This window comes from Gymnoscopelus microlampas, assembly GCF_963454915.1.
Source record: "Gymnoscopelus microlampas genome assembly, chromosome: 17".
NCBI classification, from domain to species: domain Eukaryota; kingdom Metazoa; phylum Chordata; class Actinopteri; order Myctophiformes; family Myctophidae; genus Gymnoscopelus; species Gymnoscopelus microlampas.
This window is the reverse complement of record NC_139954.1, coordinates 26,372,222-26,396,554: the sequence shown is the minus strand read 5'-3', so window position 1 is coordinate 26,396,554 and position 24,333 is coordinate 26,372,222. Positions and strand designations below refer to the sequence as shown.

General features: G+C 40.8%; 2 protein-coding genes across 2 annotated transcripts; one reads left to right on the top strand and one right to left on the bottom strand.

Annotated features, from left to right (window-relative positions):
• Positions 1–7,038: 7,038 nt before the first annotated feature.
• Positions 7,039–8,711, bottom strand: LOC311064384 (gamma-crystallin M2-like; the record flags this gene model as incomplete). Its single annotated transcript, XM_084084215.1, has 3 exons — positions 7,039–7,314; positions 7,851–8,093; positions 8,703–8,711. 3 exons carry the CDS (start codon positions 8,709–8,711, stop codon positions 7,039–7,041), a joined length of 528 nt encoding a protein of 175 aa, XP_083940341.1.
• A 2,816-nt stretch (positions 8,712–11,527) lies between these two features.
• On the top strand, positions 11,528–23,136 carry LOC311064118 (gamma-crystallin M3-like; the record flags this gene model as incomplete). Its single annotated transcript, XM_084083878.1, has 3 exons — positions 11,528–11,782; positions 21,972–22,220; positions 22,855–23,136. 3 exons carry the CDS (start codon positions 11,528–11,530, stop codon positions 23,134–23,136), a joined length of 786 nt encoding a protein of 261 aa, XP_083940004.1.
• Between the last annotated feature and the right edge of the window lie 1,197 nt (positions 23,137–24,333).

The following is a 24,333-nucleotide window of genomic DNA, read 5'->3' as shown; positions in this document are numbered from 1 at the left end:
CGGGTCTGCTCTTCAATTTAATCCAAAGATCTAAGCTGTGTGATGTATACATTTTAAGCTAAGACCATTACTATAAAGCCATGTCTCTCTTCACTCTAGAACTCTAGCAATCAGTAGCAGCTGGTGCTACCTAATCTGTCAGTCATTGGCTGCTCAGTGGTTCTGCAAAGTAACTAAGTATATTTACTCAAGTACTATGCAAGTGCTTACAATGCACAGTTTAATTTTGAGGTCCTTTTACTTTCCTTTCCATTTGTGTTACTTCTACTCCACTACAATTACAGCATATGACAGATATACAAAATACAAAACCTAAAGTAACCACACACAGCCGATCTACAATGTGACGCAATTTGAGTTTGTAGATCTGCTATTTTCTGAAATTGTGAGTACTTTTACTTTGGTCTCAAAGTATATGTTGATGCTAAAACGTTTGTACACTGCAAGCTCCAAAACTACCCCCCCCCCCCACCCCATACTCCACCACCACACCACATGGCATACCCCCCCTCTGTCATACTTTGACTATTCGAAAAAAGGCGATTTTTTTTGTAAAACGTTACAGCACGGTTAGGCTGTGACAGAAAAAACAGCGGAAGAATAATAATAATAGTGAAAGTGTAGAGATGCAATAAGGGTCCAAAGGCCCTACGGCCTTGGCCCCTTAAAAATAGGCAAGCATTCGGCGTCAAATAGCAGATCTACTGTACAAGTTCACAACGCGCCGCAATGTGACACGTTGTGAGCTTGTGGATTGTACATTTTTGCCAAAGCGATTTGGTGTAGCGGGAAAAAAGGAGGGGACCAAGTACTTGGAGATGTGGTTTACTGATTGGGGGAAGGTCATAAGGGGATCAATGTAGCAGAAACACCCTGCCTGTAGGCCAGAAGCCTAATATCGCCATTGGTCATGGGGGTATTCCCCTTTGGATTATGGTAGATACTGTATTTAGTAGGAGAGACTCTGGTTCAGAAACAGAAGTGTGACAAAAAGTGAATTAAAAATTAGCATTTGTACACTACTAAGTGTAAGTGTAAGTATTTCGCCTTTCCTTTTGTATTATCTGAACTCACGTTTTGGATCATCCTACAGGACCTGATGTTGTCATTGATGCCCATCCAGCATTGGAAGTTGGGGTATTCTCCCTGGGTCAGAATGTATTGGGACCCCATGTAGTTGGGCCTCTCGTAGTTGGGCCTCTAGCACCCAGCAGCCATTCTCGACCGGGACAGAGTTGCATCGACTGTGTTAAGCTCAGGGCAGTCACTGCTGCACTCATAGTAGCGCCCTTGGAAGTTTCTGTGCTCATAAAAGATAATCTAAGACATTTTTGTATGCATTACATGACACTCAAATTCACAAAACTGTCCAAGCAGTTTTCAAAATATACCCAATAACCTGAATTGCAGTATATCCAGAGGTTCGGCAAGTAAAGTAAACAATTTTACTTGCAGACTGACCAAATAAATTTAACACCAACAACAACAACAACAAAAATACACACAAAAACATAACTTCACAGTTGATAATTACTTCTACAGTATGTGTAACAAATGATTAATATAGAGAAGCGGTCACAACAATCATTGAAGCTTGAAGGCCTGTACCTTTCCCATATGGTCCATGTTTGTGTCCAGTAATACCTTTGGTAACAGATTGTTTATATCCCCCTTTCACATACACCGTATTGCTTCCAAGCTTGAGACAGATTTACATACTACAGTATGTGTCGGCACATTGAAACGCACCGGCAGGGGAATCATTGTCATTTGAATAGACTCAGTGTTAAATTGTTTTCCCTGCAGACGGTACGAGGCAGCTACAGGGAGGTTGGCTTCTGGCCAGTGGCCACACAGTTTTGTTCTGCAAGCTTTAACATCTGGTGGAGTGGACAATTGCATTCAGGCTGTCAAGCCCCACCCTCTGTCTCCAACCACACCTCAAAGTAAAATGAACCTAAGCCTGTCCCAAATGAACCGTCACAGGCTTAACAAATGGCAGTCTCATTGTTTCACCATCTGTATCAGTCACTATATAGTCACCGTCACACGTAGTTAATTCTGGCAGATCACTTGAAATGAACAATAATATGGATGTGTTTTGCAACATCAGCATTGTGGAAGGTGGATTGCACCTTCCCTAGGATTCTGATTTAAGAAATATTTCATGTAAAAAATTGTGACAGGTTAGTTATGATGTGGAGGATGCTTTAAACATAAAAGCTTAAAGCCATTAAAACATACAGCATGTGCGCGTCCGTGCGCGTCCATGTCTGTGTGAACTTTTTACTTTTGGTATTAAAACGCTCTCAAACTTCGTTTTTGACGCACAGAATTTACTTTTAAGATAGCGTTTGGATAGAATTTAGTTGTTTAACTTCATATACAGTATGTGGTCAATTTATCATGAAAGAGCCTATTTTTTTTTTTAAATCAGAGAACCAGCAGGGGCGGGCAGTTCCGCGAATTATATCCGAATAAAGCAACCTATTTTCGGCATGGCCCCTTCAGAAGTCCCCTTAGCTCTATGGAAGTCCCTCCTGCGTCACCCCCTGGTGGTCGGGGAAACGAACTGCTGGAGGCGCGGTGTTTGTTTATCTCTGACTCGCCGTCAATGCCCATTAAGACGTGAGGCCCATTCTACACGTCTTTTTTGTAGAATCAGTCACACAGAGTACTATAACTATAACGATAACTATAACTACAATTTTATTGTCTCCGCCAGGCCAAAAGGCATGGCGAGAGTATGTTGTCCGTCCGTCCATCCGTCCGTCTGTCCGTCATTTTGTGTACAGCTAATCTCTGGCACCGTTGGCTTGATCACAGTGAAACTGTGCACACACACTCCCTGGATGCCAGAGCAGAACCTCTGCATTGTTCACATGAGCCTGTAATAGCGCCACCAGGAGGCCGCTTTTTGCAAAACAATTTTTTTGACAATACTCCTACAGATTTTATCCAAACATCACGCAAATCAGTACACAGTATCTCTATAGTCATGTGATCAACACGGATCTGTCCAATTTTCCATATTCTATCCTGATTGGCTAAGGTTGGCTTCCAAAGTTTGTAGGATTGCTCCGTTTTCAACAAAATGCCTCAAATCATGAACGCAGCGTGCGATTTCCGTGAGATTTCACACGCACATTCCCACTAGGCCGAAGAATAAATGCCACTTGAAATTTTTCAAATCAGCCTCATGGTGGCGCTATAAAAGGCCGATTTGCGTTTTGAACTATAACTGCACCGATCTGCTTGAAACTTTGCACGCACACTCCCTATAGGCCAAGGAGAAACATCTGCCCTGCATTTTTCACATTTGCCTTTCGTAGCGCCACCAGGAGGCCGACTTATGTAAAACATTTTTTTTTATATTAAGCCTTCAGACTTTATCCAAATTTCACGCAAAGCAGTACACATGATCTCTAGAGTCATGTGATCAAGATGGATCTCTTTAATTTATCATATTCCATCCTGATTGACTAACATTGACATCTAAAGTTTGCAGGAGTGGCCCATTTTGAACAAAATGCCACAAATCATGAACGCAGCGTCCGATTGAGGTGACACTTTGCACGCACATTCGCACTACGTTGAAGAACAAATGCCACCCTTTTACCATTGCCCTATTATAGCGCCACCAGGAGGCCGATTTTTGCAACACTTTTCTTTGTTATATTACTCCTACAAATGTTGTCCAAACATCATGCAAATCGGTACCCATTATCTCTATAGTCAAGTGATCAAGATGGTTCAGTCCGATTTTTCATATTCCATCCTGATTGGCAAATTCCGAACATTACTGCCCCACAATAACCTACCTGACCTGGCGGAGACCTGTGCTCCGAGGAGCACTTTTTCTAGTTTTTCTTTTAATTGATGTGAATCTGCCATCCACTTGACTTAAACTATATTTTTAATTATTATATATTTCAAGATTTTTCCAAAAAATCCAAAATAGCACATGTACAAGCTCACATTGTGGCAAAAAGTTATTTTGTTGTCTAAGTGTTCTGATTTGCAATGCAAATGTTTATGCATAACTGATATACAGAATTTATATCACTATGATGGCTGAGCAGCCCCGCATTGTATAATTCCTACTTACAGCATCGGCGGGGACATAGCTTGGTGAAGCAATAGGAAGCGGCGCTGGAATCTAGCGCCTGGGTTTGGATCCGCCCTTCAAGACCATCGATTGGGCTCGTTCTTTCAGTCTACAATAATACAGGTAGATAGACAAGGCAGGTAACAGCAAACAAGGCAGACAGGAATTAGGCACAGAACATTACTACAAAATAAGATACAGAACACCAAGGCAACAAACTACACAGAACTAGAAGACCAAAACAGAACTGGAATTCAAGTAAAAGACCAAAAACTAATAAACACAGACAAGGGCTGAGGAGTGAACCATGAGAGTCAGTCCTTGTCCCTTTTATGGCCAGATATGGAGATCACTGTATTTGTCAGTACTTGTCCCTTTTATTCCCATGAATGGAGATCCCTGATGTCATGAGTATACTGAATAGTCAAAGTATTAACAGACTTTGGGTTATGTGTTGTACAGTCCTTTTTGGCCCCAAGGACCCCTTCCAATCCCAACGAATGCTTCGCTCCGTGACATCGAAACATTTCACTTCATTAGACCCCGCAAATTATTTTATTACATGTAAATGGTAAAATCTTGCATTTATATAGTGCCTTTATTCAAGGTACATTACATTCAGCCATACACAAATCTCTCTCTCTCTCTCTCGCGCGCACGCACGCACGCACGCACACACACACACACACACACACACACACACACACACACACACACACACACACACACACACACACACACACACACACACACACACACACACACACACACACACACACACACACACACACACACACACACACACACACACACACACACACACACACACACACACACACACACACACACACACACACACACACACACAGTCCTCTCTCTCCCTGCCCAAACAAGGCAATAGCCCCCTCTCTTCCTGCCCCAACAGGGCAATAGCCCCCTGGGGCCCAAGCTTTCTGAGGGGTCGTTTTTGGCTTTATACCCAGAGATGCTCTCCCTAAATAGTGATAAATATGAACAGGCTATACACTGGTTAAGGAGTGCTAGTCCATGGGGGGAGTCAGCTGTTATTGACAGTCAAAATCTAATCTAATCTAAGTTAGTACTTGAGAGATGGTGTGAGATAATTAACAGTTTGCAAATAGTACAGTGGTACGCTTATACAATGGTGCTAAAGGATAACACAAAAAGCCTTCATCAAGGTTGAATATAAGGGAAATAGATACAGTGATACACATATTTGGCGATCAATAAATCTTGCCACCACAGGTATTTGTTACTGTATTTGCATACACAGTGAAATGAGGTCATGCATTTAACCCATCGTAAGTAACAGGAGCAGTGGGCACTACGGGGGCAGCGTCTCGTGGAGCAGCTGTGGGTTAAGTGTCTTGCTGAGGGACACTTTGACACATTGCTGAAGCCTGGAATCGAACCTGGGACGTTTGGTGCAGGCGGGCTCTCCATCCATTCAGCTATGGCCGCCCCAAATGTTAGACTCAGCTAGGTTGTAAAAAGGGTTGAAATGTAACACTGATCAGTGTAGTAGTTTGCAAGATTAGCTGTCAGCCAAACAGCCTGACAGCCAGCCAACCAGCCAGCCAGCCAGCCAGCCAACCAGTCTCACACACGCAAGCACGTGTGCGAGCGGGGCAAAACACAATCTCTGGCCCTGGCCACAGGTAGCACCCAGCCAGCAAACTGGTGCTGTAAGAGCCAACACAACTGCAACTTTAACTATCCATTTACATACAATGTTTTTGTTGTCCCCTATGTTTAATCAATCGCATCGCATCACACATGTTTTATCTCATGCACATACCTACCGCTATATGTGGATCTACCAATATGTTGCCACGTTTGCACTTAACCTCATGTACATACTGAATCTGCTGGTCTTATGCTATGTGCGTATAAATTATGTAGATCTCTTTGACATGCTTATTTAATGTTTGATTCCCCCCGACCCCCCACCCCCCTTTTTGCCCCTTTCTTCTACCTAGCTGGGAAACAACAACATGATAGCTGGGAAAAAACAAAATGATGGAGCTTATGCAAAAACAAATTTCACCCATTTCTTTATACCTGGAAACCAGATATACTGTATGACAATAAAGCTGAAACAAAAATCTCCTATAGAGGGTCATTTGACTAGGGAAAGATAAGGGAGCACTTGTTTGTATGTACTGTATGTACTGCGTATGTTATAGTCATGGGTTTTGTATTGTAATGTATTTTTAACTTATCAACTGTTAAATGTAAGAGGACCTCAACGGAAATAAGTCTCAGGACTTTCTTGTGTAATCCTCGAACTGCTGTAACCATGTCGTTTTTGCTTTTCAAATAAATCAAATCAAATCAAAAAGGTGTCACCTTCAAAGGCGTCTGGCTCTGGGACCCCTCCATATTCTGGTGGCTTAACAGAATGATAATTGTTCTTAAACAATAGAGCTAATGATAGCATGAGACTAAGTAAAACCCTCGTTATATAGCTACCTATATTGTTCCATTTTATTCCTGCCTATTTACTATGTGCCTTTCATGACTTCACTTTCAATTGTATGAAAAGTGCTAAACACACAGCAAATAATGTTTTTTTCTGCTCTCTATTACTTAACTTTAGTTAGCTAAACTGATATACCTATTTAATGCCACCATGTGCAGAACAAAATAAACTGTAAGTTCAGTGCTGTATATGTATGCATAGAATAACTTTAAAAGCATGTGCACCAACAAGATCCTATAGATTATGACAACCTCTTGACAACTTTTGTGCAGACAGGAATTGATTTTATTCATTTGACATCAATGCTCACAGAGGTGAGTGTTGGAAAACAGGGCATAAGATCAGATGGTAAAGGGGAAGAGGTTTTGAAACCGCTCCAGACCAGAAGTCTGGTGCAACCTCTGAGGGATGCACCCCAGAGAAGACCTCAGAACTCTGTGATCCTGCGGAAGGAGGCCACAGCGGGGGAGGTGGCACCCCAGTCTGTATAGTTTCGGTACTCGCCACGCTCCAGGAAGTACTGGCGGCCACGATAGTTGGTCTGCTCGTAGAGGGCCCACGCACCATCCAACACTGCACAAGAATGGAACTCGCAAAACTTAAAGGACTTGTGAACTGATGGACAATCCTCACCACTCTCTGCCATTTGGCCCCGGAACTCTTGTCTGTCATAGAATCTCATCTTCCAGGAATTTCCATAGACCTTTAAAATGATAAGAGAATGACAATCAATGGTAGGGACAAAATTATGTTAGTGTACTACAGCATGTAATGTTTTCCAAAGGACTTTGAGTTTGCCTATATGAATTGTGGTCTTTTCTTGGACATCTTCCTCGTTTCTTTCACCAATTGATGCATGCATGCATGAAGAGGCCAGTTGCTGCCAAAGCATGAGCCTCTTAACTCTCTTTATTGTCCATTGGATTTTGACTAATTACTGCCTGGTTGGTGCACCCAGTGGTAACCCATTGGCAGCTGGGCACGGTTCTGCATAAAATTGTATCACAGACCTTTCAAACATCCAAAGTGCTGAAATATCCCTTAAGACCCCAAAGACCTACACATAGTAAAATCCTCAGTGTTAATTTAACTCTGTAGAGGTGAAATATTTTACTGTGCAAGAATAATAATATGATTCCATTATTTCAAAACAGCCCACTATGCACATTACTGTCAAACTTTCCTTGACTGATTTCCTTGACTATGTGGTAAAGATCAGTCACTGTTTACTGAGCTTACATTTTTGATCGAGCGACATGATTTGACACAGTCATTAAAGCCCATCCACTCTTGGTGATCGGTGTATTCTCCGGGGGTCAGGATGTACTGGAAGCCGGTGTAGTTCGGACGGTCATACAGAACCCAACAGCCACTCTCCACCCTGATGGAATTGCAGCGACTGATGTATGATTGCAGGTCAGGGCATTCGCTACTGCACTCATGGTGCCGACCTTGGAAGTTCTTATCCTCAAACAATTCAATCTGTAAAGAGGACAACAGAATTAAATCCTGGTAAGCTATAAGACATGCTTTATTGCCTCGTACAGTAAATTGCTTGAGTGTGTTGCTCAGTATTCCCAGGGTTGAATTTGCTGGCGGGGGGGATCCATGCTCCTGCCTTTGATGCCCACCGGGCATATCGCTGGTGGGAATATATTTTATCCCTGCTGGTCAGCAGGTCAGACTTTTAGAAAGTTAGACTGTCTAATACAATAGGCTTGATATTTATGTTATAGATACTATCATAATTTAATTAAGAATGTATGTTAACCACATTAACCCTGGCATCTCTATAAAAAAATAACATAAATAGCATATCTACAAGTTCACAACGTGCCATGAGCTTGTTGATCGACTATTTTCGCTATTTGCCGTACAAAGAAGCATATAGAGCGTATACCTGTAAGTGGTTAAGAAAATGTCCCCCCTCTATTTCTCTTTTTAACAAATCGAACCCTGAGTATTCCATTACAATAATGCAATACAAAAAAGAAAACACAGCAACAGAAAATGTAAGAGAAAATCAACTGTCAAAAATGTTACAAATCGTCTGGGAACACTTTGAGGTAAATACTGCCTAAGGCTCCTTACCTTCCCCATTTTTTATGTTGTTGCTCACCTCCCAAACAGCTGCAGCTGTGTTGTGGTTTATATCGAAATGCAGAATGTGCCGACAAGGGAAAGCTGTTGTCATCTAAATTAGCTTGATTTGCATATCAGCAAAATGGTTTGGTCAAGTTTGATTTCCCTTTGTCATACTGTAATGGCCTCGTATCAAAGAATTGGGATGTGGCTGAATTGAGATGTGCAAGTTGCAAAGACTAAATACTTTTTATTTATATTCAGTTCCCCCATATCAGAGAGCCCTTAGTTTGTGAAATTGTCTTGGCTTATTTGGAGCTACAGTAAGAACGATTTTCTTAAGTATTTTCATTTTGTGTTTTATGTGTTGGCTTTGACGGTTTACTACTACTTAGTCATGGAGCACATTGTCTGTGATGTGTCATTCTGCTCTTTAAACATAAGATGTACTGTAGATACACATTTTGTTTTGTAAGTTGACCTGACAAAGATCCACCATGATCTTAGTTTTGTACTAATAAAAGAAGGCTGAATTTATTCGGTGTGCGAGTTCTACTTGTCTCAAGTTGTGCCTTGCACTTATCCCAGCAACCACTGAACATAGCCATGGCATGCTACATACCAGGCAAGACGCGCGCACACACACACACACACATCCCAGCAACCACTGAACATAGCCATGGCATACTACATACCAGGCAAGACGCACACGCACGCACGCACACACACACACACACACACACACACACACACACACACACACACACACACACACACACACACACACACACACACACACACACACACACACACACACACACACACACACACACACACACACACACACACACACACACACACACACACACACACACACACACACAGTAAGAATGACCAAGTTGTGCAGGATGCAGAATGGTCCCTCAACAGAAAGCCTTATATGTTTTTGGGTTAAAGAGCAATCATTTTCCGGGGTTAATATTACTGACTCAATATTACTGACTCTCATCTTCAGATCTATCATGTAGTAATATAAACAGTTGTGTGTCACTTTGATTTGACAAAACTTGTTTTCTCAAAGTTGAAGTAACATAATTTGAAGCCAATGACCACCAAGGTAAATGACTTGTGTCTTAATATGGCATATTGGCACAGGCATATGACTTTACAACATCACCAGCAAATGGTGTTATGAGGTAAAATAAATGTACAAAACCAATTGTGGGCCAAAGAGTAGATCCATTTTCACTTTCAGATTGGGCTTTAAAGTGACATGGGAAAAGCAGTGCAATGTAGTCTGATCATATTGTATGTTGGACTTTAAACATGTTTTTAACAAAGGTCCATCTGGGGGCAAACATTGCAATTCAGCTATAAATGTGATGTTATGATGTGCCATCAGATTGTTATTATTTTCTGCACAGTATGTGGACAGTATCTGTCACTGTCAAATAAGTATTAAACAAACATCTTTTCAATAGACCTTGATCGTGTGCCATCTTGGCTTTGAGATGGCATGAAAAATATTTAGAAAATAAATGTTTAGCTAGCAGAAAAAGTACATGTTTATTTAAGTAATTGTTTTATTCCCTATACCCTTGTGGAATCCTTGTTCTGAATATAATTACGTTTAAACATCATACTACTCATACACAAATACTAAAAAAGGGACTTTCCCAGTTACCAGTGGTGCAAAAAGTACTCACATTTTTTACTTAAGTAAAAGTATCAATACTGCAACGTAAAAATACTCTGTAAACTAAAGTAAAAATCCGGAATTATAAATTTACTTGAGCAAAAGTACAAAAGTTTTGGTACTTTGTACATCAAAATGTACTTAAATTACCAAAAGCAGAAAGTACTCATTATGCACAATGTCCCATTTCACAGGTTCCAAATGTATAAAATCCTTTGAAAACAGCAGATCTACAAGCTGGTAGATCGGCTATTTTCAAATGGCCGAAATGTATATAGGGCTGAAGTGGTTAATGTATGTTTTGTAATAATAATCAAAATCTGCAAAGTAACTAGTAACTGAAGTATTAAAATAATAGCAGTAAAAAGCACAATATTTGCATCTGAGATGTAGTGGAGTAGAAGTAAAAGTATTGAAATTTGAAATACTCCAATAAAGTAAAAAATATCAAAACATTTTACTTAAGTACAGTACTTGAGTAAATGCACTTGGTTACTTTACACCACAGCTAGTTACTCTCCCAGTAAAAATACTGTTCTGGTCGATCTGATATTACTGATAACTCAGTTTTCAGGAACTGTGCGATCCTCCACATGAGGTCTAATCCTTTTGATTGACAAGATTGCAGTTCAGTTTATTCCATCTTCTCCAAACCCAATTTCTCCAGCCCAATTTAGTTCCCTTTATTCTGCATGATGATGGCACGAATGAAATTACAGTAACAGTGATCGCAGACCTGCTTATTCATCAGCTTCCACATAATTTAAATAACAAAACCCAGCTACGGTGCGTATAAAGTATAAAAGCCCCCTGGCAGCCACTGATTGTTGGACAGAATCCCAGAAAGTCAGACCATCAAACATGGGCAAGGTATGTACAGATTATACCATGAACAAAGCAGTTTCTAAATCAGGCAGGACTGAAAAACTTCAAGCATTTGGGAATTACATACAGTATAACAAAGATAAGAGGGGGGGGAAATACTTATTAACAGGGATCACTGAAAAAAATACAAAAAAACAGGTCAGGTGTGTCAGTTTACAAGAGATGCTCTGTAAAAAAAAAAAAAAACCTTCAATTCAGGGACATCACATCCACTGAAATGTATGTGACTATCAGTGTCAGCTGAAAATGCTCAATGTCTTTTTCACAGATCATCTTCTATGAGGACAAGAACTTCCAGGGGCGCTCCTATGAGTGCATGAGCGACTGCTCTGACATGACCACCTACCTGAGCAGGTGCAGCTCTTGTAGGGTGGAGAATGGCTGCTTCATGATCTACGACCGCACCAGCTTCATGGGAAACCAGTACTTCCTGAGAAGGGGAGAGTACTCTGACTACGTTCGTTTTGGCATGAGTGACTCAATCCGCTCCTGCCGTTTGATTCCTCAGGTTTGCAAGGCCCAAGTACCTTTACTCTGGATTAGACATGAGTTTCATGTTTGTACCTTATCTCTGGATGAGACATTAGTTTGACCTTTTTTTTTTCAAATGGCAGATCTACATTGAAGCACAAGATATGATTAAATGTATTTCTAAATCATTTATGCAATTAAGGTATATCTAGTCTATGCTGTTTTTGCACTGTCTGTATCTTACCTTGTAAGAAGCAACAATATAGGCCTAAAATAGTGCAGTGCATGTAAATGCATGTTTTTGACCCTTCTAAAGGACCAAACACATAACAAATAATAGATCATAGAAAAATCCCATGTACATTATTTTTTTCTTTTGCATCTTCAACAGCACAGAGGATCATACAGTATGAGGGTCTATGAGAGAGAGAACTTCCAAGGTCAGAGCCACGACCTATTGGAAGACTGTGACTCCTTCCTGGAACGTTACCGTATGAATGACTGCCAGTCCTGCCACGTGATGGACGGCCACTGGCTGATGTACGAGCAGCCCCACTACAGAGGCAGGATGTGGTACATGAGGCCTGGAGAGTACAGGAACTTCAAGGAGATGGGCTACAGTGGAATGAAATTCAGCTCTGTGAAGCGCATCATGGATTCCTGTTGAAGAATGAAATAACAATGAAATAAAGTGTTTAAATATAATGCAGCCCTCTTGTTTTGCAATGTCTTTATTTTTAGATCAATAAACAATCTATCAATATAAGATTTTTAAAACTTTGACCTGAAGATTAAAACAATCTTGTCATCATCATTTTGATGAAGAACCGCCTTGGACCCCAACATTGTCTAGTGTTGTATTAATAATAGAAATCAACATTTTCCCTATTGGTATGCAGGTTCTACTGGTCTCAAGTATGAGTCTAAAGTATTGAAAAATGTATCAATTCAAAATTCATGTATCAAATTCAAGTTCAAAATTGTTATTCTGCTGAACACCTGAACATTAACACGAATAAAAATCGAATAGATGACTTAAATTGTCTGTCTATTGTTTTGCTGTGAGGTTACAATGATGTACGTGATATAACATACTATTGTATATATAACACATTATCATATTATAATACGGTATATCAGGTAAAATATTCTTCTGCTTGCCAAAGAATGACAAATTATAGTATAATAACTGAAGTAACCTTAAAATGATATGAACGTTGCAACAATTTATGTTACAACATTGTCTATTTAAATGTCTTTGTAATAATTATGTACTGTCTGTTCCTGCTTTAATAATCTAATTAAATTAGAACAAATCTTTAAAAATTACAATACGATATACAAACATCATTTTTACATTATTAATTATTTCATGATATCCTGGAATGATACAATTCACATCATTTCTTACAGTTTATACCTTGTTCTCAAGTCAAGTATATGTGAAACAATCTGTTATTTATTAAACATAATTATTTTTATATGTCTAATTACCACCAAAGATGTCACTCACTGGGCTGCTAAGCTCTCTGGGCTTGTAGTAATTTGTCTGTACTCGGTATAGACTCTCAACTGTAATTTCCTAGCGACTCCGAGAGTTAAATTTAAAAAAGTCTCAGGTGATAACTGGTGTGATTGTGAACTGGGTAGAAGTATATGGGTGAGACATCTGTAGTTCCCTCTGTGGGCAGTGGTTGGAGCCAACGGACGGTGCTCTAGCAGACCCCCAGCACCATGCCCTAACCCTCTACACATTTGATTGAAGTCCAGCTCTTCTGAGACAGATTAACCCTATGTCACCAAAGTATCATATATGATACACACATTACACTGTTTTTTTAATAAATCAGTGTAATCAAGAACCTGTTGTATCATATCTGACACATCCCCACTTCCCCCTGGACCATACCATTTGCACTGCAGGTAGTTACAGAGCCTCAGGTGGTCTGACCCAAAATGGCTGCCATCAACTAAACAGGAGAGGTTGATGCACTACTAACAAACAATATTTTTTTAAGCAGTTCGGGTACATTTTCCTAGTATATCTTTACTAATATTTTGAAATAAGTGTTGGATAACTTGAATGCACTTATGAGCTCTCAAAATGTAGTATTTGAGTTTGCTTTTTATGATGTCAAAAGTGTTTGTATCATATTTGATACTACAGGTCTATTAGTCCTTTACGATTCATATCATATTTGATACTACAGGTCTAAAAGATTTTTTTTTGTAATGTTAAAACCAACTTGATTTTTTTTTTTTTTTTTTATCCCACAATTTTGTAACCCTATTTTTTACACCCAGTGCCAATCTCTATGTAATCCTGGGCACTACACTCCCTCTGCCAACCTAGGGAGGCCAGGGCCGAGCTCATGCCTCCTTCAATGCATGAGAGCCAATGACCTTCTTATCACCTGACAGGGGAGAGTTTCCCTGGTTGGACGTAGCGTGTGGAAGGAACACGTTATTCCAACCAGTTCCTTTCCCCTCCATCAGGCGCCCCGGCTGGCCAGGGGGAGGCAGTAAAACTGACTTGAAATACCCCTTGTAATACCCCTTGTATCAAATATGATACAACAAATAAATTATACAAAGGAATGTTAAAAAAAATAAAACAAAATCAAAAATGTTTAAGACCCAATAAAGTGTCCCTTTTCAAAATTTTGGAATTTTCGCACCTTTCCTTCATAGTTCAGGTTCTACAGGGTTAATTCATAAACTCATCATGCAGAACCAATCTGATATGTGTATAGGTGATATCGCTGCAATCGTATACTATACTGTCATAATTTCTTGCTATTGAGAACATAACTTTAGAGCATTTATATATACATATAAGCTGCCCTGCAGTTAAGGCAGGCAAAATCAGTACAGTTAGTGAGCTTATTCTGTACATAAAGATCACACAATTTCTGTACATATACGATTTATTTTATTTTATTTCATTGTTTGTTTGTTTTTTGAGGGGAGGACAACCTTTCTCCCAATGTAGTCATTGTCAAGTCACCCCTATAGTACCATGGGCCCTGTGTTTGTTTTTGTAAATATACTCCAAATGCCCATTTTCTCTGGCCAAGATGGCACACTGGCTTGTTATTTACCTCCATGAAACTAAATTCTTCCTCTCATGTTTGGAAATGTCTTTTAAGCATTAACGTTAATGATTTGTCTTTGTCTTTGTTTTGATTTAATAATTTGTCTTCAATGAAAGAATAATCTTCTGTTTGTTGTAGTTGCTAGGACAATAAAGGGCTGCAAAAATATAAAGCCCACAGCTCACTAGCCTCGTACCCAGCCTTACTCATCTGCGAAGAGAAAAGCCTGTAGGTGTGGAACTTCCGTCATACCTATTTCCGCCAGAAACAATCTTTTTCGACCAATCACAACACTTCTTTCATTCACAGAGAATGTTAACAGATTTATAAAGCATCAGCGTCATTTCCTTGGGCGGTACTTCCACCAAATTCCCGTACTTCCGTTTAGGCACTACGTTTAGGCCAGGTCTTGCCCAGCGTGACAGCCCACAGGCCTGTTGAGTAGCGTGGAGTTAGGGAGTCGCTTGGATAAAAAAATAAACCCCAACGTACAGAATGCAATGATGGTGATGTCCTATGTGAATCATACGAAATAGCATGGCCTGCCTGTAGGGCACAGCGCTAGCGCTAAAACAAGTTGTTTGGTGGTTGAAGAGCTTTTTGTAGAATGTGATCTATGCATTCAAATTACGTGGTTATCTAAACAAGATCTGGAATGATTGACTAATGGGGATCCGTAATAAACAATAAAAAATATGCTACGTAATTCGGCTCAAACAGTGGTAAAACTATGCTACCACTAAAATGTGGAATGACCTACCAAAAGATATAATGGGTTCTCAACTCCCTAACCAAACTCAAAACTAACCTAAAATAAGTCCTGTTCTCAAAATACAAGTGGACATTTTGATAGAAGAAGCCTCCGCCCACCCCTCATTTCTCTGTAAATAATACTATATGATGCTGCTGAGCTTTATCACAATATGTTTTGTATGGTATTTGTGTTGAATCGTATTGTATAGTATATGTATTACTGATGAATTGAGTACAATGGACCACAATGGAAACAAGCCCCTGGGGATGTTTGTGTTATACTTTTAGCACTTTTGACTGTACTACCCAGTATAAATACTTGTAATATGGTCATTATTTATGTATAGGTACAATATGATACTATAGTTCTAAAGGTCTCTAGTCATGTTATAAACATAAGAACAGGGTTCATAACTTAAAATTGGCTGGAATGAGTAGAACTCAGAAAAAAACAACAACAACATACTAATGCCAGATTGAAATGCAACCTAATGTGCTTTTACTTATTTTCTGCAATGCTGTGTGTTCACATTAAATGTAGCCAAAGTTTCAAATGTCGGGACCTGAGGAATATGCTGGGAGGAAAAGCGTTGGAGTTCATGCAACACACAATTCACATTTGGTGCTGATTGGATTCTGCATTGGTCATATAGGCTATGGCGTTTTGTTTTTAAGAAACAGGCCCCTCCCACTAACTTTGCAAGCCAATTACATTGTCACATCACTGAGATCATCATGTATATTTCATTTTGAGGGGATAGATCCCCCCAAAACTCTTGTTTAGCATCAAACTGTTACATTTTGTGCATTTGTGGCGTCCCCTATTGATGAAAGTGGAAATGCTTTTGGTGCTGCATTGAATACACAACCCTCAACATGTGATTAGAATTTGGGGTTTATTGTTCACGTTTTGTTCATGATTTTTGGCAATTTTGGTCAAATAGGCCCCTCCCACTAACTTTGGAAGCCAATTACGGCCGAACGGTATGTACTATCAAAATTCTATATGATATGGTTTTTAGTACATGGGGACCCATGTAGTAAAAAACATATCATATAGAAGTTTAAAAGAGCCAATTCTTGTGAGATTTGGACTAAATTTGTTTGGAGGAGGAGCAAAAAGAGTGTTTTGAATACATTTCTAAATGGCAGAAAAGAGTCAGACGCAAATGGGCGTGGTTCAAGAGTTATAGGCTGAAACGTAAAATGAGCTGTTATAGTGCCACCATGAGGCCGACTGGTGGAAGTTTTGTCCTGCGTAGACCACTGGACTGTGAACCTCTCTACCAAGTGTGGTAACTGTAGCCCTTACAGTTTCAGAGAGAAAAATACTTTAATGTGAGCTGTCCCCTATTCCCATTCATGTCAATGGGAAATTTGTATTCACTAATAAATTAATATCAATTAAACTATAAAACATTGCTAAGCTAAATACAAGCACACGATTCCCGATGAAGCCGGTCAATTTGACATATGACTTGTGTGTGCTGCCAAAACTGTGGGAGGAGTAGCGCAGCAAACTTTAGTTTATTTAACATTAAAGTCACAATTAAAGTACAATAGTGTTGGTTGCAACTACACTAATTACAGCTTCTTTCAGAGGCTAAAATGAGGGCCTGCACAAAGAGTCAGCATAACATAAATAAGGAGTTTTGGAACTGCAAATCATAAAAGCTGTTCTAGTGGAATCCCAGAAAATAAATGTAGAGCTGGAAATGAGCATAATAGGTCCCGTTTAAGTTCTCCGCTGCATTAAAAGAAATGAGGACACAACTAGAAAAAGTGCTCCTCGGAGCACAGGTCTCCGCCAGGTTAGGTAGGTTATTGTGGCCTCCTGGTGGCGCTATAATAGTAGCCTGGTTCCAGACGAATCTGCCTTTGCAAAATTGCATGCACTTTAGCCCTCGGCAGATTAGGTCTGGCCCCCATCCATAGAGATTTCATTTCTCTCCCTCCGCAGTTGTGCGGAACCAACCAGGGCCCAGTATCCAAATGTGGGTGGGCTTAGCACAAGGAAGCACTGCTCTGATTGGTTCGTTCAAGGAAGCACTGCTCTGATTGGTTTAGGTCTAACCAATAGAGTCCGTTTGGATCTTTTTGTAACTGCCCCTTGGAAAAAAAATTACCGTTGATAGGGACCAGACTAATATCCACGCAGTGTGTCGTGTGATATTGTCTGGCCACGCGAGGCTACTATAATAGGCCAATATGAAAAGGGTGTCATGTCTTCTAAGGCCTTTCACGGCAATCGGACACTGCATTCATGATTTGAGGCATTTTGTTCCAAAAATGTTTTTTGCTAAATTAGACCTGCTGATGGCGATATAACAGGCCAATGTGAAAAGGGTGCCATTTCTTCCTCGGCCTAGTGGGAATGTGTGTGTGAAATTTCACGGAAATCACATGCTGCGTTCATGATTTTAGGCATTTTGTTCAAAACGGACCAATCCTGCAAACTTTGGAAGCCAACCTTAGCCAATGAGGATGGAATATGGAAAATCGGACAGATCCGTGTTGATCACATGACTATAGAGATACTGTGAACCGATTTGCATGACGTTTGGAAAAAATCTGTAGGAGTAAATGGGTTTTGCACAAACCGGCCTCCTTGTGGCGCTATAACAGGCCCAAGTGAAAATTTGGGCCAGAGGTTCTGAATTGGCATCCAGGGAGTGTGTGTGCACAGTTTCGGAGCGACCGGGCCAGCGGTGCCGGAGATTAGCTGTTCACAGACGGACACACACACACACACACACACGCGGACGGACGGACGGACAGGGGGTAAAGCATACTCTCGCCATGCCTTTCGGCCTGGCGGAGACAATGAGGGTGACTCACTTGCTAGGATGTTGCAAAAATTATAATTACTACTTCTAAAGGTCAGCAATATAAACAACTGTAGAACTTCTTTACCGACTAATATCGATGGAGTTTGTGGATCAGATAAAATTGCTGACCTGTGGCGAAATCACTATTATCATCTATTATGATATGGCTTCATTTATTGAAGCAGCCAAAGAGGTGCAAAACTGCTGTGTTGTTGGGAATTTGACATTAAATATAATGCCAAAAACAAGTAATATTATGATTGTTAGATGCAAAGAGGACAGGAAATCACTATTTCAATTATTTTCCTGAGTGATAATGCTTTTAAGGTGTGTAATGAGATTATAGTAAATACCTTGACCTATGTATCACAGATGATTTAACAGATGACAATATGACAGCTAATACGCTGATGTGTAAATTTCCTCCATTTGTCAAAGCCTTCTGTATGTCCCTGTATAGAGCTCACCTGTGGTGTACTTACAAAAAAGACCGTATGCAGAGAGCCAGAGCATATCTTCTTCTTCTTTCGTGTATCATCCTCAAATGTCCAACTCAGTATTGTGTAGCTAGCCACGCCCTTGTCTCTGGTCCCAATTGGAAGAGGCTGGCCTCCGAAGGTGGTCAGTACTAGCCTGGCATGGCCAGACAAATATCACTGCGTAGATATTAGTCTGGAATCTCTGTGTGGAACCTGCACTGGTGATAAACCCACCCCATATTTGCATACTGGGCCCTGATTGGTCCCTCACATCTTCGGAGGGAGAGAAATACAATCTCTATTGAGAAGGGCCAGACCTAATCTGCCAAGGGCAATTTATTTTTGCAATGGCAGATTCGTCTGGAACCAGGCTAGGTCAGTACAGGGGGCAGGTGTTAATTATGTATTCAGCAGACTGCTCAGGCTCGCCACACTCGCATGATGCACTGTCTGCCAAGCCCCACTTCTTCATAGCTGATTTGAAGCAGCCCACTCCAGTGCACAGTAGGGTCCATTGCCGGCGTGGTAGGTCCTCTCCTTCAATGCCATCTCCCGGGGTCCCAGATGTAGTGGTGGATACAGGAGGGCCCAGCAGACTCCCACTCCTGCTTCCAGGATGCCGCCAGCCATGCACTTGTGGACAGGTCCTCCGGGATGGAGCGGAGCATCTCTTGTGCCGCCTTGTTGTAAGGGTGGCATACAATGATGCTATATGGTTGTTACTTCATGTGCCGAGTCCCTACCTGTCAAGCAAAAATAAGAAATCTTAAGTAACTACAAAAGTATGTGTCATGATGTAGTTGAGTCAGAGAATAGCATTATCAACATCCTAGATTTGAGATTCATTTGTATTGTTACATGCCCTTATACAAGTATAAGAGAGCAACATTCTTGGGTTTAAGTTTAATACAACTAAAATATAGTACAACTAAAAAAAGTGCTCCTCGGAGCACAGGTCTCCGCCAGGTCAGGTAGGTTATTGTGGACTCCTGGTGGCGCTATAATAGGCCAATGTGAAAAGGGTGCCATTTCTTCTTAGGCCTTTCATGGCAAGCAGGCACTGCATGCATGATTTGAGGTTTTGCTAAATTTGACCTGCTGGTGGGGCTATAACAGGCCAATGTGAAAAGGGGGCCTCATGGTGGCGCTATGACAGGCTGATCTGAAAAATTCGGGGCAGAGGTTCGGCTTTGGCATCCAGGGAGTGTGTGTGCACAGTTTTGCAGTGACCAGGCCAACAGTGCCGGAGATTAGCTGTTCACAGACAGACACACGGACAGACGGACGGAAAGACGGACGGACAGGGTGCAAAACATACTCTCTCGCCATGCCTAATTACAAAATGTTACGTGCTGTGTGCTGCGTGGAATATTGTGTGTGTGTGTGTGTGTGTGTGTGTGTGTGTGTGTGTGCTTGCGTGCGCACAGTCCCCCACACCCACACACACACACACACACACACACACACGAACATACTGTACACCTTCGAAAATAGCTGATCTACAAGCTCACTGAAGCCTGGAGGCACAGAACTTATAGGGGGGCGCACCCCACACCCGCCACTCCCGCCCCCTATAGACGAATCCACAGACGCACTGCCTGTAGGCGGCCATTGCTGCGGTGTCGCGGTGCGGAGCGTTGACACCGCAGCTATGGCTGCCTACAGGCAGCGCGTCTGTGGATTCGTCTATACCCCTCCACCTCCACCCCAATACTACCATCAGCTACAGTATGTGTAGTCTGGGAGTCTTCGGCTTGGATCCTGGACAACAGGGGCGCGGCCACTGAGTTCTGATTCAAATCAACAGCCAATGAAGAAAAGGGGGCGGGATCCACATGCAGTGGGTGTTGCATCTAAATAGGATCGACGGGAAGCAATCTCCCCTTGAGAAATTTCGGCCGCCATTGTTGTGTACTGCCGTTTGCCTCTCGTCGGACTTTTTAGACGAGTTGCACAGCTCTCAGACCAGTAAGAGGCGTGTCCGCTCAGATTCTGAGCGTAAATTACATCCCGCCCACAAATACCAGGGCTCTGGCCCAGAAGTTCCTCGCCAGAGCTGGCGAAAACTTCTGGGAACTCAGATTACAGTATGTGTAACTGCTGAAAATTAGGGAAATGTGTTCCAAGTGTTTTATGTCGAATGTATTTGTATTTAAGTTCATAAAGTTAACGTATAACTAAATGCATTTGAAATTAAATAAAAATATTACTTTTCAGGATTCCAATTAAAAAATAGCAAAAAAATAATAATTGTGTGACATAGAATGGCGAAAAAAGGTTACTGTAAATACGGAGAGACAGTATATGCAATGTGGCCTTCTAGAGTTAGTGTGGAAATATAGTGGCCCTCACAATCAAAGTTGCCCACCCCTGCCTCAGGGTTATTGTTGTCATCAATATGTCAAGTCGTATGCCTTGTATTAGCATTATAGACCACTTTTGTGATTTCTTCACATACAAGTGACAAAATAAAACATAAATCTGGGACATTTTCAGACCCAACCTAGTGCCCAAGAAATTAAAACCCTCTACTCATTTTTCTATGACCCACTGAACTCTCGCCATACCGTAGTATGTTCAAGACATCCATAAAATGCATGAGATACAACACTTTTTTGTGTGCCAGTTATGTGATTAACTACAGTATGTCAAATATTGAAGCTTCTACCTCCATGGACCTAACTGACAGTAAAAAAGGCCCAGTTGATACTTTTGCTGCTGTCATCCACCTGTCCCCCATATGAGAGCTGTTGCAGCTGGCACTGCCCCAGATGCATACAGTCTGGAATAGTAACCATTTACAGACCCATTTAGTCCTGTATGCTATGCTGCTGAGTAAGTCATTCAAAACAATGGCTCCATAGATCATTTAGCTATCAAGTTCTGTATAAAAGTGAAAGGATGGGTGCGCAGAGTACCAGTGCCGTCAGGGACATAATCAACATCAAAATGGGCAGGGTAGGACAACAAATTATTTTTAGTTTTTATTATTATTTCCAACTCCTAAAATAATCTGAATATGCAGCTCATTTGTTGCACATGAACACATTATGTATTGTTTTTTTCCCCAGATCATATTCTACGAGGACAGGAACTTCCAGGGTCGCTCCTATGAGACCAGCACCGACTGTGCTGAGCTGACTTCCTACCTGAGTCGCTGCAACTCCTGCAGGGTGGAGAGCGGCTGCTTCATGGTCTATGAACGGCCCAACTTCATGGGCCACCAGATGCTAGCAAAGAGGGGAGAGTACCCTGACAACCAGCGCCTGATGGGAATGAGCATGAGCGACTGCATCCGATCCTGCCGTATGATCCCCATGGTATGAGACTTCATGGCCATTTGTCAAGTTATATAGCCTACCATCAACTCACGCACGTTAAACTTGTATTTAGTGCTATGGGGGCAATGCATTACTCTAAGTAATGCATGTGATAATATTTTTATGAATTACAAAGTAATATCACATTACATTTTTACAAATTGGGTATTATTTTTAGTTACTATGTCAAGTGAAGCATTACTTACAGAACCTGTTATACCCTTTTAAGCTTCAAACACACAAACGGCAATGCAGTTTCTTGACCGGTTGCAATTTAGACTTTTCTACAATTTTTCTAAATATAGTACGGTGCTGATAGAGGGAATTGCACTTTATGAGTTGCTTGAGTTTCATCAAGACATTGAGATTTTGTCTGCTAAAATGTATTTTTTAATACCCATATAATTATTGTGGGATTCGTCTCTATTGCATTTAGCCTACCCTCTTCCATTAAATATTATGTCTAGTCCTTTCCTGCTTGATTTCAGTAACGCAAAAGGCCAGGAAGTAATATTGTAATGTAAATGACTACTCTTAATTAAAAGCATTGTATGAGATCTTTAAAGTAACTTCCCCACACTGCTTGTACTGTACTTTAATGTAAACTTGTTCCTTTCCATTTTTTCAAATACAGCACAGGGGAAACTTCCGCATGAGGATCTATGAGAGGGAGAACTTCTCTGGTCAGATGCATGAACTGCAGGAGGACTGTGATTCCATTCAGGATCGCTACCGTATGTCCGACTGCCAGTCCTGCAACGTGACAGAGGGTCACTGGCTGCTGTATGAACAACCCCACTACAGAGGCAGAATGATCTATCTGAAGCCTGGAGAGTACAGGAGCACGAGAGACATGGGCATGGGTCCCATGGACATGAGGATTGGCTCCATCAGACGCATCATGGAATCCTGTTAAGACCGATTCATTCTTCGTCAAACAATCGTGACCCTCAACGAAAATAACTGATTTAAAAAATAATCAAAGAGTTATTTATATTTTTTTTAATTAGGCTTCAGGCTGTACTTCGCTGCACATGGCCCGCTTGACGAAGTACAAATTAGCCTTTAGACACATTGGCTCGAGTGATGCAAATTTAACTGGCAAATACCAATAAACAACTGCAAAAAGATTTTCAGTTTTGATGTTTTCATGAGCTTATTTGTGAAGTGACACCATGTGATGCTGGATGAGAGAGGTGTTCTGTTCCATTTACATTCTTATGTATGTCAGCATGTAGTTTAGGATAGTTTGGTCTGTTGTGAACTATATATTTTTTAGAAAGAGTAAACAGGTAAAAGGAAAACTGTACTGCTATTCAAGGTCAATTTTATCATCTCAATTTCAGTAGAGATGTCATTGTTAGCATTAAATAGCCTACGAATATCTATCTTCATCGAGATATGTTTTTCACTGCAGACTGAAAGGGTAGGGCATGGGCAGGTAGGTTAACCATAAAACATCATAGGCCAACTGAAGCTCTAATTTTGCTGATATGGTGAAGTTGGCAATTTTGATAATAAAATTGTAATGATAATAATAGTAATGCATGGGCAGCTGCTGACATCAGGGTAGCAGAACACAGCATTGGGCATCTGACGTTTATTATCCATGCTATATGTTTGTGTACTGTGTGTGTATATTTGTAGCTCATTTGCCAGAGTACTAGTGCTGTGTTGACAATGTATTCAATCCATTGGCATACTTTTCAAGGGGTTCTAGCATTAAGTTAAAAGCTTATTTCTCTTCAACAAGACCGATCAGACATAATCTAAGTTCTAAAACTTGCAAGGCACTCCGAGTAGAGTAAGGAGTAAGGAGTCCAGAAACATAATTATAACATGGCTCGTCAATGTGTTCTGACGAGCAGGTCTTCATCAGTAAAAGACCCCTTGGAAATGTTTTGCTTCAACATATTTGTCTCCCGTTTCCAATGAGCACACGTACTTGAGGACTCTACTCATTTACTTTATGAGCAGCATTTATTTTTTAAAGCAAGTACAATAAGTCATTGATTTGGTTAACTAGCACAAAAAAGATCCGATCTTAACCTGATATACTTTTACTAGAGTACTAGTCATTTTGGCAGATAACTTTGGTCATAATGGGCTCATT